This window comes from Panthera uncia, chromosome C2 (genome assembly GCF_023721935.1).
Source record: "Panthera uncia isolate 11264 chromosome C2, Puncia_PCG_1.0, whole genome shotgun sequence".
Taxonomy (NCBI): Eukaryota; Metazoa; Chordata; class Mammalia; order Carnivora; family Felidae; genus Panthera; species Panthera uncia.
In genome coordinates, this window is record NC_064810.1 from 58,766,750 (window position 1) to 58,780,194 (window position 13,445).

A 13,445-nucleotide genomic window follows, 5' to 3' on the forward strand; every position below is an offset into this window, starting at 1 on the left:
CCCCCCCCCTTTATCTGTGGTTTCACTTTCCACAATTTTGGTTACCCATGGTCAACCACAGTCCAGAAGCAGATAATTCTCCTTCTGACATATGGTCAGAAGGTCCACAGTAACCTAATACTATGTCATGATGCCTATGTCATTCGTGTCAAGTAATCTCATCATGTGAGAATTTTATCCTCTTACATCATCTCAAGAAGGGTGTGTACAGTAGAGTAGGGTATTTTGAGTCACAGAGAGACCATATTCATGTAACTTTTATTACAATTATTGTTATATTGTTCTATTTTATTATTAGGTATTGTTATCAATCTCTTACTGTGCCTAATGTATAAACTTTATCATAAGTGTGTATGTGTGGGAAAAAGATGCTATAATAGGGTTTGGTACTATCTGCAGTTTTCGGCATTCGCTGCAGGTCTTGGAACATAGGCCCCATGGGCAAGGGGGGAGCACTGCTAGGTGCTCATGACAACAGAAAAAAAAGCAATAAGAGGGAAAATCTTGGCTCTTAAGAATGGTCTGTTACAAGGTGTCACGATCCATTATGCATGGTCAACACTGTCCTTCATTCACTTTTGCCTTTACATGGCTTATTTCACTGCTGCAAATATAATCCAATCTTCTCAGTTGTGTGTTAGCCTCTGAAAAAGCAAAGCAAAATTTCAACAGGACTCTTTATCCCTTCCTGGGGGCAATGTGTTATTTATTTGTCTCAAAAAAAAACTGCCCAGTTCGATCTCCTACTCTAATATATTTTTCTGCAATTTATTATGTCAGTATCTCTGAGTTTGTTTTTATTATAATTAGTAAGATCATTATTAAATAATACAAAAGTAAGTGGATTACAAGAGCCAGACAAGGAATAAAATTAGGGTGTGGCAATGAGCAGTGAATGGGGTAACCATGGTGGTGATACATCTGTTCTCCCTACAGACTTCCTTCCTTCCAACCCAGTTTTAGCCCCAGACAACACCAGCTTCCAGACATGCTAGTGACATTTGGTGGTCTCAGGGTTGTGCATCTCATAATAATGGGCAGTTGGCAAGTTGCTGACAAACGTGGTCATCCACTAGATGGTTTCGTTGGAACAGTACTTCCCAAAGTGTAGGCTCCAAGTCATGTGCATCAGAATCCCGCAACATGCTTAAGATGCTTACTTTTAAGTTCTATTCTTGATCTGCTGAATCAGAAATTTATAGGGGTGGGCTTGAGGGATTTGAATGCCAAAAAAGCACGCTAAAATTTAAGAATCACTGTCTTAAAGTGTGAAAAAACAATGGAGGGAAATCCCTTCTGGTACTAAGTACCTAAGAAGGGAAGAGGAGGCTGCATTTCTAGGTCCAGAAAGGGGAGCAGACAGGCTAAAGATGAAGCTTGTCCAGTTCACAGCTTTCCTTAGGTTGTACCTCAGTTCTGACTGCTGTAGATTTAAGCCAGCCTAAAAGTGTGCTTTTAAATCATGTGCTGCATGCATAATGCTGGTGAGTGTTCGTATTATGCACCACAAAAGTGAGCTTGCTTCTGAGCTAATTCATTCTGTCAACACTAGGGATACCAAACATAAAGTTTGCACCTTCCTAAAAGAGTGCAGGATGTATTCAGCTGCCTCTGCCTATCGCCTATCGAAACTCCCCTATACATTCCCAGACTGGCTAATGTTGACCCATAGGTAGGGACGTCTTTATGCCCCCATTCAGCAGGAAGAAATTACAGAAGATGAGACCTTCTGCCTCCAGCAACTTTAAAGATTTAAGCGTCAAAATTGTTCAGGGGGGATAGGATGAGGGATCATAAGGTAAGATGAGGGCAAAGCACAAGCAACACCCTCCCCCAGCCCCCGGGTGGGATATGTGTGACATTCCTCAGGCACTCCTGGCTGCCCAAGAACAAAGGAAAGGGGAAAACAAATGATTAACTGATAGAGATCACTGTCATGCAGGACTGGAGTCTCCATCAGTTTACAATATGTCTTAGTAAATTACAAGAAAAAGCAATCTTATCAACAGCCTAGTCTCCAGAGACCTATATACTCTGTTTCCTGGAGCCCCTAGTATCATCCTCCCCTCCATATGATGTGGGGAACAAAGGCAAGAATAAAATTTAAATAACATTAAATTTCCTTATAACCTGCATCCCATTGACAAATACTTGAGACAAACACAAAGTATAACATTTCTCCAGGAACTCCCTCCTGTCTTAATGTTAATGCCTTACTAAAGAGAAAACATCCTTAGTTGGAAAATAGCAAGGCGTCCAGTATCTTAGGAGTACTCTTTAGCATATGAAAGTCCTTTTGGAGACCTCCCTTTTGCCTTTACTTCCCCCAACTCTATAGTATATAACTAGTCTTCAAAACCCTAGTGCAGTGCCCACAGTTCCTGTTCCCATGCTTTAATAAAACCATCTTTTTGCACCAAAAAAAAAAAAAAAAAAAAAAAAGCTAGGCAGGTAAACAGTTAAAATACCATGTGGTTTACAAGGAGGTACTCACACCTACTAGGAGAGTTATAGGCAAGAAGATAGTAACAAGTGTTGGCAAGGATGTGGAGAAATTGAAACACTTATATATTACCAGTAATGTAAATTGCTAGAATGTAAAATGATGAATCTCTTTGGAAAACATTTTGGCAGCTCCTCAAAAAGTAAAACATAGAGTTACCATGTCATGTAACAATTCTACTCCTAGATATACACTCAAAAGAATTAAAAACATATTCATACAAAAACGTGTATATAAATGTTCATAGCAGCATTGTTTGTAACAACCGAAACAGCCAAAAGGTGGCAACAACCAAAATGTCCATAAACTAAAAAATATATTTAAAAAATGTGGGATATGCATACAATGGAATATCATTTAGCAATAAAAGAAATGAAGCATTGATGCATGCTACAACATGGAAGAACATTGAGAACATCATGCTGTGTGAAATAAGCCAAATACAAAAGAGCATATAATATGCCATAAGTCCAGAATAGGTAAATTCATAGAGATAAAAATCAGTTTAATAGTTACCAGGGATTACGGGAAAGAGGGAGTGAGGAGTCATTGCCATGAGTACAGGGCTTCTCTTTGGAGTGATGAAATATTCTGGAAGTAAATAGTGGTGATGGTTGTATAATTCTGTGAATACTGAATTGTACACCTTAGAGTGGGTTGTGTGGTGTGTGAATTATAGCTCAATTTTAAAAGTGATGGAAGAAGTGTCCAAGAAAAAAATAATAATTGACTACATGACAAAAATGCTTTGTTGTTGTCTATAGGAAAACTCACTTCCATTTTCTTCTACTCAACACTTCTGATACCAAATGGGTGGATTTTCCACACATCAGGTAACACTGTGACACCAGCTGGGTGTCCTGCAGTTCAGTTCAGGTCTAGCTGGTTTCAGCATCAGATCTCAGAGGTTAAGGGCTCAGTCCCACAAGGCTGCCCATCACCTCATTTAAGATGTCAGTTGCATGGCATCTGGGTGGCTCATTTGGTTAAGCATCCAACTCTAGATTTTGGCTCAGGTCATGAGCTCACGGTTCCTGAGATCAAGCCCTGGGTCGGGCTCTGCCCTGACAGTGTGGAGCCTGCTTGGGATTCTCTCTCTCCCTCTCTCTGCCCCTCCCCTGATTTAATGCACATTCACATGTGCGCTCTCTTTCAAAATAAATAAACTTTAAAAAAAGATGCCAATTGCACATCCAGGTGTTGGGGTAAATCAGAAAATTCCCAGAGCCACTAAAGGCCTTTTCATATAGGAGGATGCCAAGGTGGAATTGACATCTGAGGGGGCAGAGTCCTGGGGATAACACTAGCTAAGGTACTGTTGATGAGGAGATAAACTACGAGAGCTATGACAGCATCATTGTAGTGGGGAGAGTCTGGATATGGACACAGTGAAGGAGGTAGAAGCAATAAAACTTGATGACCTATTGACTGAGAAAAGCTAAAGAAGTAGGAATCAAGGATGACTCTCATTTAATGGTTGTCATTAGATGAAATGGCTGCATGCTGAGGCCGTTCAAGAAGCAAAGAAATTTAGAGGAAATTAAAGATGAAGAGAATGATAGATTCCATTTCTGACAGGTTGAGATTGAGGTGCCTATGGAACATCCAGAACTTAGGAAGGAGGTCTGCATTAGAGGTAGGGTGTTGGCATTTATCGGCTGCACCATAACTTCCATGGAAACATGTAGAGTTTAGGCACAAGGAAATGTTCCCTTCATGAGCAAGTGCTTCTTATCAAAGTAATTACTCTTGGACTGTTTCAACATTAAAATAGCAAAGTGGTTTAATGAAGAATGATATAAGAGAACCAAAGAGTAGCATATGATATCCATGTGGTTCTGCTTCCCCTCAACTTTCATTTTTTTTCAAGTTGATTTATTTATTTTGAGAGAGAGAGTGTGCATGGGAAGGGAAGAGGCAAAGAGGAAGAGGGAGAGAATGCCAAGCAGACTCTGCAGTCAGCACAGAGCCCAGTTCAAGGCTCCATGTCACGAATTGTGAGATCATGACCTGAGCCAAAACTGAGAGTCTGGCATTAAACCAACTGAGCCACCCAGGTGCCCCTCAGTTTCTGTTTTCAATATGTATAGTTCTTCAGGGTTTAAATGCAAGATTTTCTTGTTTCATTTCTTCTTCCCAATAAAGAAGCTTTCAAGAGAACACTAAGGCTTTCATACAACATTGGGGTGGTGGGGGGAGTCTCATGTGAAAGATCAAGTTTTACTTTTTCTTTCTTACCTTGTCTTTTTTCTATTTTGTTCTTTCCATTTAGCCTATGGTATTATAAAAACTGAAGGAAAACACCAAAACTATCTAGATCGAGGGCCACAGTTCAATTCAATTTTCTGTCTTTAAAACAGCATTGATAGTGTTAAATCCTTGGGTTGAAATGCGTATTCAGAAGGAACCATGGAGCTGCTGATGTAGAAAAGCATTTTGTCTCAGGGATTGATTTATGCCTCGGAGCAGGGCAAAGAGAAGAATTCTCAGCCCCTATGGTATCTGTTGCTAGGGGAGCATCAGGCCATCTGCTAGGCTTGAATAAAACGTGGCAACAACATTTTGGATTAAAGCACAGAATGATTTTCCAAAAACAAAATTAAAGTTTGTCAGCAATTGAGGAGCTTGTAGGTCTTTTTTTTTTTAAGGTATTTGAATCTGTAGTGTTTATATTCAATTTCTTTTTCTCTTGTGGACTTATTCCCAAAACCTTGTATTGACTGCCCAATTCGAAATATTCAGCCTGCCATTTGAAGCTTCCAGAATCTGGTTTCACCCAAGATGATGTCAGGTAGCAGCTATGATGCATATGCTGTGTGTGTGTGTGTGTGTGTGTGTGTGTGTGTGTGTGTGTGTGTGTGATTTACTTTATCCCCCTCTCTTCCCTGGCTCCCAGGTGAATGCTGTGCGGGTATATGTGAACAGTTCCTCCGAGAACCTCGACTACCCAGTCCTCGTTGTGGTTCGCCAGCAAAAAGCGGTGCTGTCCTGGCAGGTTCCTCTGCTCTTCCAAGGACTGTAAGTGGATCTTCTCCTGGACAATTTTACATTTGGTTTCTTTCAGTGATTTAGATCTTAATTGGCATTTTCCCTAGTAAAGACAAATCAGGCTTTTGGAATGCTGACATTGTATGCTAAGGGCAAATAATGATCATGGCACATAGCCTGACCATTTCGAGCATGTTTAACTTCCATCCCCTTAGAATTCAGATAAACACTCTGCCTAGATTTGTAGCACCGGAAGAACTTTTAGCATTTTGATTATATCCAGAATATTCTATAGCTCTGGGTCAGTGGATTATCCACTAAGGATAGGGTTAGGCTCATCAGTCAACGTAAATGAGTAACACCTCCTCCATTCTTCAGAATGCCCACAGAGTATGCATTCTTCATTCCATAGTATTTATTAAGCACTACTAAGTTCTAGAGCTAAGAATACAGCAGTGGGAGGTGGGGGGAAGAAAAACAAAATCCCTGCCTTCAGGAAGTTTATATTTTTGCAGAGAAACTATGTAAGGTACTATATAGCACTACTAAGAAAAAAACCAGAAGACATTCAGACATATATACATAGTATGGTGTTAAATCATTTTTAGTGGCTGAGTAATTTGAGAACCAAAATAGTCACTCTCACAGCCTTGACTTGGGCTCTGGGGCGCTTTTTTTATGTTCCATTCAGTGAAAGCTTGAGTAGAAATATGAAATCAACTGGTTGTTTTACCAGGACAGTTTCCCCTTCAAAATGTGGTATATTTTCCTCCTTGAATTAGGAAGATCATTGAGTATCATGTAGGCATGACTGAATTGAACTGGCCAGCACTGAGAAGTACTCAAATCCCTGTTATCACATCACACAAGCTTATGCCAAAGACACTAGTTCTAAATCACTATCAATAGGTCCAGTCTGAAATTCAAAACATAAGGACTCAAAAACAAATTTGGAGAGAAATGAAATAAGATCGGCTTTTTCCCCTGCATGTTCACTGAGTCTCTTTCTCTTGTTTTTGCTGGTTTTTCCTTCCATTGGCTGCTACAGATACCAGAGGAGTTACAACTACCAGGAAGTGAGCCGCACCTTATGTCCCTCCGAAGCAACCAATGAAACAGGACCTCTGGAGCAACTGATATTTGTAGATGTAGCCTCCATGGCACCCCTGGGGGCCCCGTACAAACTGCTGGTTACCAAGATTCAGCACTTCCAGCTACAGTAAGCAGGACTTATTGTGGCCTTTCTCTATTCATTTGTCTGCTGCTGCTGTGCTTGGGCATGTTCAATCCACTTTCCAAGTCAGCACTCAAGAAGGAAATTATGCCCTTGGTGTCTTGTCTGAGAACCTTCTGAACTCACCTACTCACAGCTGGGCAGCAGGGCCATAATCTGTGCAACAGGGAAGCAGTAGGGACTGGCGCAGAGGGGAACAGTGCTTGACATCATAGGTGTATCTGTTCTCAGGGGTCTGTGAGGACCCCGTTTGTCTGTAGTCCAAGAAAGAGGCCCTGGTGACCAGGTACTTTTGCATTATGCATCAGTTCCACTCTCCTGAAGGATTTTATTCTAAGGAATACCTTAACCTATTTTTCTTGTCCTTACTGGTAGGAATGTGTACAGGTAGAAAATAATGTTATGTGGCTTTGTCCTTTGTGCAAAAACTCATGGTAATTTCCTCCTTCTCCTTGCACTACCATCCTTTGAAACCAAAACCAGTTGGGATTCACCATCTCAAACTGTTCATCTTAGACATACATATAATAAAGTCAATTGGGGGAATTATCTCCAAGGGATCTGTTCTCTTCCAAAGGTAGCTTTTGTAAAATATTGCATAAATCTGTGTGAATACTTAAACAGAAAGACTAAAGTCATTCCTTAATAAGGCCAGAAAGTTCAGGGATTTTCTGCCTCATTCTCTTCTAAGACTAAGCCTTCTCAAGGGTTCAGACCACTTCCTCTTCTCTGTTTTAAATAAATTTTAAAAGAAAATATTGTTAAATTTATTATATTAAAATTAGAATTTTACTCATCAAAATGTTTCACTAAGAGAACAAAAAGATAAACCATAGACTAAAAGACACATAACTGTAAAGGGTTCATAGCAGGATATATAAAGAACTTCTACAAATCAATAAGAAAAAAACAGGCAAGCTCTTGCCTGCTCCCCCCCCCCCCCATTATCACCTCTTCTGTGGTTCTGGCTTCTTACAGGGAAGACTCTTGGAACTGATGAGTTTGGGTACCGCTGAAGATGGAGACTGGCACCCAGGTGTGTGCAAGCCTGTATGCCCATAGGGCCAGACTCAGCTTCACTGGAACAATATGTTTTCTAAGAAAAAAATGAGGAGATCTCAGGGGCAGAAACTACACTGGAGGAAAAAAAAAATCCTGTGACCTAGACTTCTCACTAGAACTTTGAAACAGAGAGTGAAGAGTCTCAGGAATTGAATCAATGTTTACATTTACCCAATGAAAAATATATATATAATATAAACAGACTCAAATATGCCAAGAAAAAGACTAAGAATGTCAATGAGATTTAGAAAAAAAAAAGGAAACTATGTGTTGCTTAAAAGAGTACAATCTTAAATAAAAGAATATATAAACGTGGGGCGCCTGGGTGGCTCAGTCGGTTAAGCGTCCGACTTCAGCTCAGGTCACGATCTCACGGTCCGTGAGTTCGAGCCCCTCGGCCCAGAGCCTGGAGCCTGCTTCCGATTCTGTGTCTCCCTCTCTCTCTGCTCCTCCCTGGTTCATGCTCTGTCTCTCTCTGTCTCAAAAATAAATAAATGTTAAAAAAAAAAAATTAAAAAAAAAAAGAATATATAAACGTAAATAAAAGGATAGTAAAAGAAATATACTAATACTAACCAAGAGAAAGTTAGGTTAAATAAATTTGTATATATCATATATATCATATTTGTATATATCATATTTGTAGTATATCATATTTACAAGATATTCCTTAATGCAAGAAGCATTACTGAAGATAGAGGGACAGTTCATATTTCTAAAAGAATCAATTCTAAATTTATATGCACCTGCTAACATCACTTCATAATATACAAACAAAAATTTCAGAATGAAAATAATTGGACTAATTTGCAATTGCAGCGATTTCTCTATAGATCATAGAATAAATAGACCAAAACATAATTAAATAGAACAGGCATTGGCAATCTGTGGCCCGCAGACTGGCCACTGGGTTTTGTAACTAGAGTTTTACAGGAACATAGCTGCACCCATTCATTTACATATTGTCTCTGGCTACTTTCATACTACAATGACAAAGGTGAGTAGTTGGTTTGGAGGCATTATGGCCTGGAAGCCTAATATATTTGCTATCTAGCCCGTTAAGATATAAGGAGCAAGTGAATATGAACAACAAGCTTGAACAAATTAATGTATTTAAGAAACTGTATCTCAAAATGATAGAAAGCCTAACCTTTTCAGGTGCACATGCAACATTTACCAGTTGCCAAGCTCTAATGCATGTCTTGATAGATAGATTTAAAAGAACTGAAATCCTGTATATGGAATTGAGGTAGAAATCACCTACAAGATGATATCTATAAAAGTCTCCAAATGTTTGGAAATTAAGTAGCTTACTTCTAAATAAATTATGAGTCAAAGAGTAATTACCATAAAAATTAGAAAATATTTTGAAAAAAATGATAATGAAAATATGACATATCCAAACTTCTGGGATGCAACTAAGCACTGTTTAGAGGCAAATGTATAGCTTCAAATGTATATGTTAAGAAAGAAGAATGGCTGAAAATCAGTGTGGTAAGTGTCCGTTTCAAGAAGTTAGAAAATAAAACTCAAAGAAAGTAAAAGAAAGTAATAAAATAAGAGCATAAAACAATGAAATAGAGAACAAATCAACAGTGGACAGAACCAACCAGATCACAAGTCAATTATTTGAAATGACTAGTATTATTTCTATACCTGTTTTTTAAAATATAATAAAGCAAGCCCATTGGAAAAAAAATAAGCAAGAGAGCTTAACAGACACTTTACCAAAGAAGGTATCCAAATGGTCCTAAAACCCAACCTTATCAGCTACCAAATTAAAACTATAAGGAGATTTCCCTACACGTACCAATTTCTATAATTTGCGAAGACTGACAATGCAATTTCACACCTACTTATTATAAATCCAACTCCTAAATATATAATTGTCCTATTCATCCCAGGGAATACTCTACAACAATAAAAATGAACAAACCATTGCTGTACCTAGCAACATGGATAACTCTCACAAACACAATGTTAAGCAAAAGACACCAGACAAAGGGAATACATACTGTTTCGTTCCATTTATATGAAGTTTAAAAACAGGCAAAACTATTCTGCAATATTGGAAGTCAGGATAGTGGTAACTTTGAAGAGGAAAGAGGAAGTATATGGTTGTTTACCTGGTGAGGATTCATTCAGATACATATTTATGACTTGTGTTTTTTTCATATGTTTTTTTATGCTTCAATAAAAAGATTAATTTTTTTAAGTCAGAATATTTACAAATAGTATATAATACTTCTGCAGTTTATTTTTGTAATCAGAATGTTTTGTTCTATTATAAATTTCACCTTAACTTTTCTAAGGCAGTTTATAAAGAAGTCGATAGCCAGTAGAGTTGCTAATAGGAATCGGATATTTACCTTGGTCTTCTGTGCAGCTCTTGACAATGTGTGCCCATAGCAATGGATGGACAGATGGAGGAGTGAATGGTTAGAAGGATGGAGGAGTGGTCACAGCATTTTTTCCAAGTCCCTCCATTAATTTTGGTGTAGAAAAAAGTGACATGGTAATTTCAAGAGCAAAAAACTCTCACTCCCACCCTCCTCCCAAAAAAGACAGAAAAAGTTTCTCTGATAGACAAAATCCACCCAGATCAACTAAGTCAGAGTTTCTAGGAGGGAGGTTTGAGCATTAGTATATATAATTTTAAAGTTCCCCTGGTGATTCTAATGTGTAGCCAGAGCTAAGAACCACTACCTCTAAGCAATTTCTAAATATGGTGCTTACATTTAATGATTTTAATACTTAACTATTTATGATATTAAACAATGTGGGAATTCACGGTGATACGTTTGAAGGAGGTTGTCGCACATTACTTGAACAGAGTACAGTTTGAACTTCAGGGAAGCATCGCATTTACTGATTGGTCTCTGTGTCTTCGACCTGTGACTGTCATCTGGTGGCAGTGTACTTGAATTCTAGGGCTGGTTTTCCTGTGAGGCTAATTAGACCCTTTGGAGAACTGGATTCTGTGAAACTGAAATCATAAGGTCACGGGTCTGCGCAAGTGTTAATGAATGATGTGCATGCTGCTGGAACTGCAAATCTGTTCCTTCGTGTTGTTTTCTGCTTCCACCTCTTATCATGTGATGACCTCAGCAACCAGACATTCAGAGCATTTCAAACTGTATGGTTACTAGGGTTTTTATGAGAATAAGATAAGTCTGAGAAGAGATGGTTACTGAAATATGTATGTCTCTTTCTCCTTGGCTCTGGTTTGTCCCACACCAACTTTGCTGGTGACTCAGAAATCCAGAGGATGATGATAACAAGCAGGAGCTGGGGACTGTGGTGAGATCTGAAGTCTAGGTGTTGGGGAGAGATGCTGAAAAATCAACTCAAAAATTCCCAACATGGCAGTTTCTGTTGCAAGTTTTTGAGTGGCACACTAGAAGGTATATGAACCATGTTTCAGGATTTTTTTCTAGAAGCATATATTTTAACAATGAAAGGAACTTTTGAAATTGAATCCACTCACCTCATTTTTACAGATGAGCAAACTGGTGCCCAGAGAGGTTAAGTGACTAATCCAAACACACAGCTAGGAAAGGATAAAATCAGGACTAGATGCTACTTCTGACTCCCAGCTCTGAGCAATTGCCACTATAATATGCTATTTCTACTTTGTGTTTAAAGCTGTCCTCCCAATGTTTATGTTGCCCTAAATATCTTTCTCAATTCCATGAAGCATTTATTTCAATTGAGTCTTAAAAATAAAATTCTGTCTTAAAACATTACTCCCTGCCATCCAACTATCCCTCACTCATGTTGCGGAGTGTGAAGTCGCAGACAGGAAGGAGCAGGAGGCCGTCGGAGCAGGCAGGCACCTGATCATGGGCTGGGCGGAGCTCAGAAGGAGCGTGAAGAAATTCTGGTAGTTGTCTAAGTCGGAATGGTTGCGTGGAGGATTTGAAGGGGACGAAACTGGATGCAGAAAATTGAAGGCGGATGCAGCAGTCAAGATAATAATGAGATGAATGGAAGAATTTAGAGGTGACATTGACAAAACTTGATGGGGTATGAGGAGTAAGGGAAATGGGAGAGTCAAGGGTGGCCTGCTACCCCATAAAAGGTCACTAAGGGAAAATGAGGATGTTGAGGAAGGAAGGAAGAGAGGATAAGTTCACTCTGGGACATGTTGAACGTGACGTACAGATGCTTGGCAGGGTGTTGGACACACAGCAGCATGATGCTCAGAAGTAAGGTCTGGCTTACAGAGAGCAGCCTGAGTAGAAGTGCTTCAAGGAGGCAGGCCCACGGTGCCTGAAGTGGAATAAGAGGAGACAGGGTGGAGACACGGGTATCAGTACCCAATCCTTGATTTTGAGATCTTCTATGCTTAACCAGGAAGTTTGGACTTCACCTTTCAGGTTACAGGAGCCACTAAAGGATTTCAAGCAACGGAATAAGATAAACAAATTTGATTTTTAGAGATGAATTTAGTAGTCACGTGGAAGATGAACTGGAGAGAGGAGAGGGCAGAGACATATAAACAAATGAAAAGTTATTTGAGTAGAGAAGAATAAACAATGATTAGGGACTGAATGTGTTATAGCAGCAATAAAGTTGTCAGGGAGAAAAGGAGTTAAGTAATATACATAAGGATAATTCACAAATTCAAAAAATACATGTGGCAGAATAAAAAATATATAGTCCTATATGAGTACCTGCAGCCTTTGACCCTCCTCCAGTCTTCTAATCAAGGATTTGAGTCTGTGTTGAGAGAGTTTTGAGTGAGATAGTTCAGCTACCAAGCTGTGAAAGTGGTAGATTTTTTTGAGAAAATAGGTAAGTGAAGAGGCTTTTAGACCATTTGGTCATGTGTCACACTAGGTAATCACCCTTAAGTATTTGAGGGTAGACCACAGTAATGATTTCCATTACTTTTCCAATTGTTTTCTTAGTGAATGCTATATTGGGCAAAGATAGTGCTTCAGGTGGGTCAGGTGCATCCAGGTTACATTTACACTAAGAGTAAGACTTGGTGATGAATCAAATGTGGAAGTCAATAAAAAGGGAGTCCAAGATGACTCCAGCAATGATGTCAGAAGTCTGGTGAGGTTTCCTACCAAAGAGACCTAGTGGCTCAGGAACAGGGAAATTACAGCACATTCCATTTTGATTACGTGCAGTTTGAATGTTTGAGGGATAGCCATGTGCAGAAGCCCAGCAGATAATTACTCCTCCATGACTGGAGTTCATGTGATAGCCCTGGGCTGGACATGGAAACCCGAGATTCACTGACATTTGTATGGATTTTGTGGCAATTGAATATACATTTAATATATAGTAATTAAATATAATGTTTACTATTATATTAATGACAAAGTATTAAATATAATATGTAATATATAATATTTAATTGCCATTATATATTGTATAGATATATAATGTACGTGGCTAAGGAAAATGAGAAGGTCAAGAATGGGACTGTGGGGAACGTACTTATGTAAGGGGTCGTCTGAGAAACAGAACTATCAGAAGAAGCTGAGTAGGCATAGCCAAATGTGTGGGAGAAAACCCAAGGAAAGCAGGTGTCACAGAGCCCAAGGGAGGAAAGTTTCAAGGCAGAGGGAGTGGTCGTCAGAGTCAAATGTCACAGAGAGGTAAAGTTAAGGATGAAGTCACTGGCTTTAGCAGTTAGGAGGC

General features: G+C 39.1%; 1 protein-coding gene across 2 annotated transcripts in view; it reads left to right on the top strand.

Moving 5' to 3' along the window:
• The window catches only part of SIDT1 (SID1 transmembrane family member 1), a 113,088-nt gene that overhangs the window by 36,112 nt on the left and 63,531 nt on the right, over positions 1 to 13,445 (top strand). Inside the window, exons 2-3 of one of the 2 annotated variants that reach the window (XM_049628192.1) lie at positions 5,400 to 5,521; positions 6,540 to 6,710. In XM_049628192.1, the coding sequence (XP_049484149.1) occupies positions 5,400 to 5,521; positions 6,540 to 6,710 (293 nt within the window). Of the gene's footprint in view, positions 1 to 5,399; positions 5,522 to 5,562; positions 6,021 to 6,539; positions 6,711 to 13,445 lie in introns of those variants that run through there. The other variant, XM_049628193.1, reaches the window with a different exon arrangement.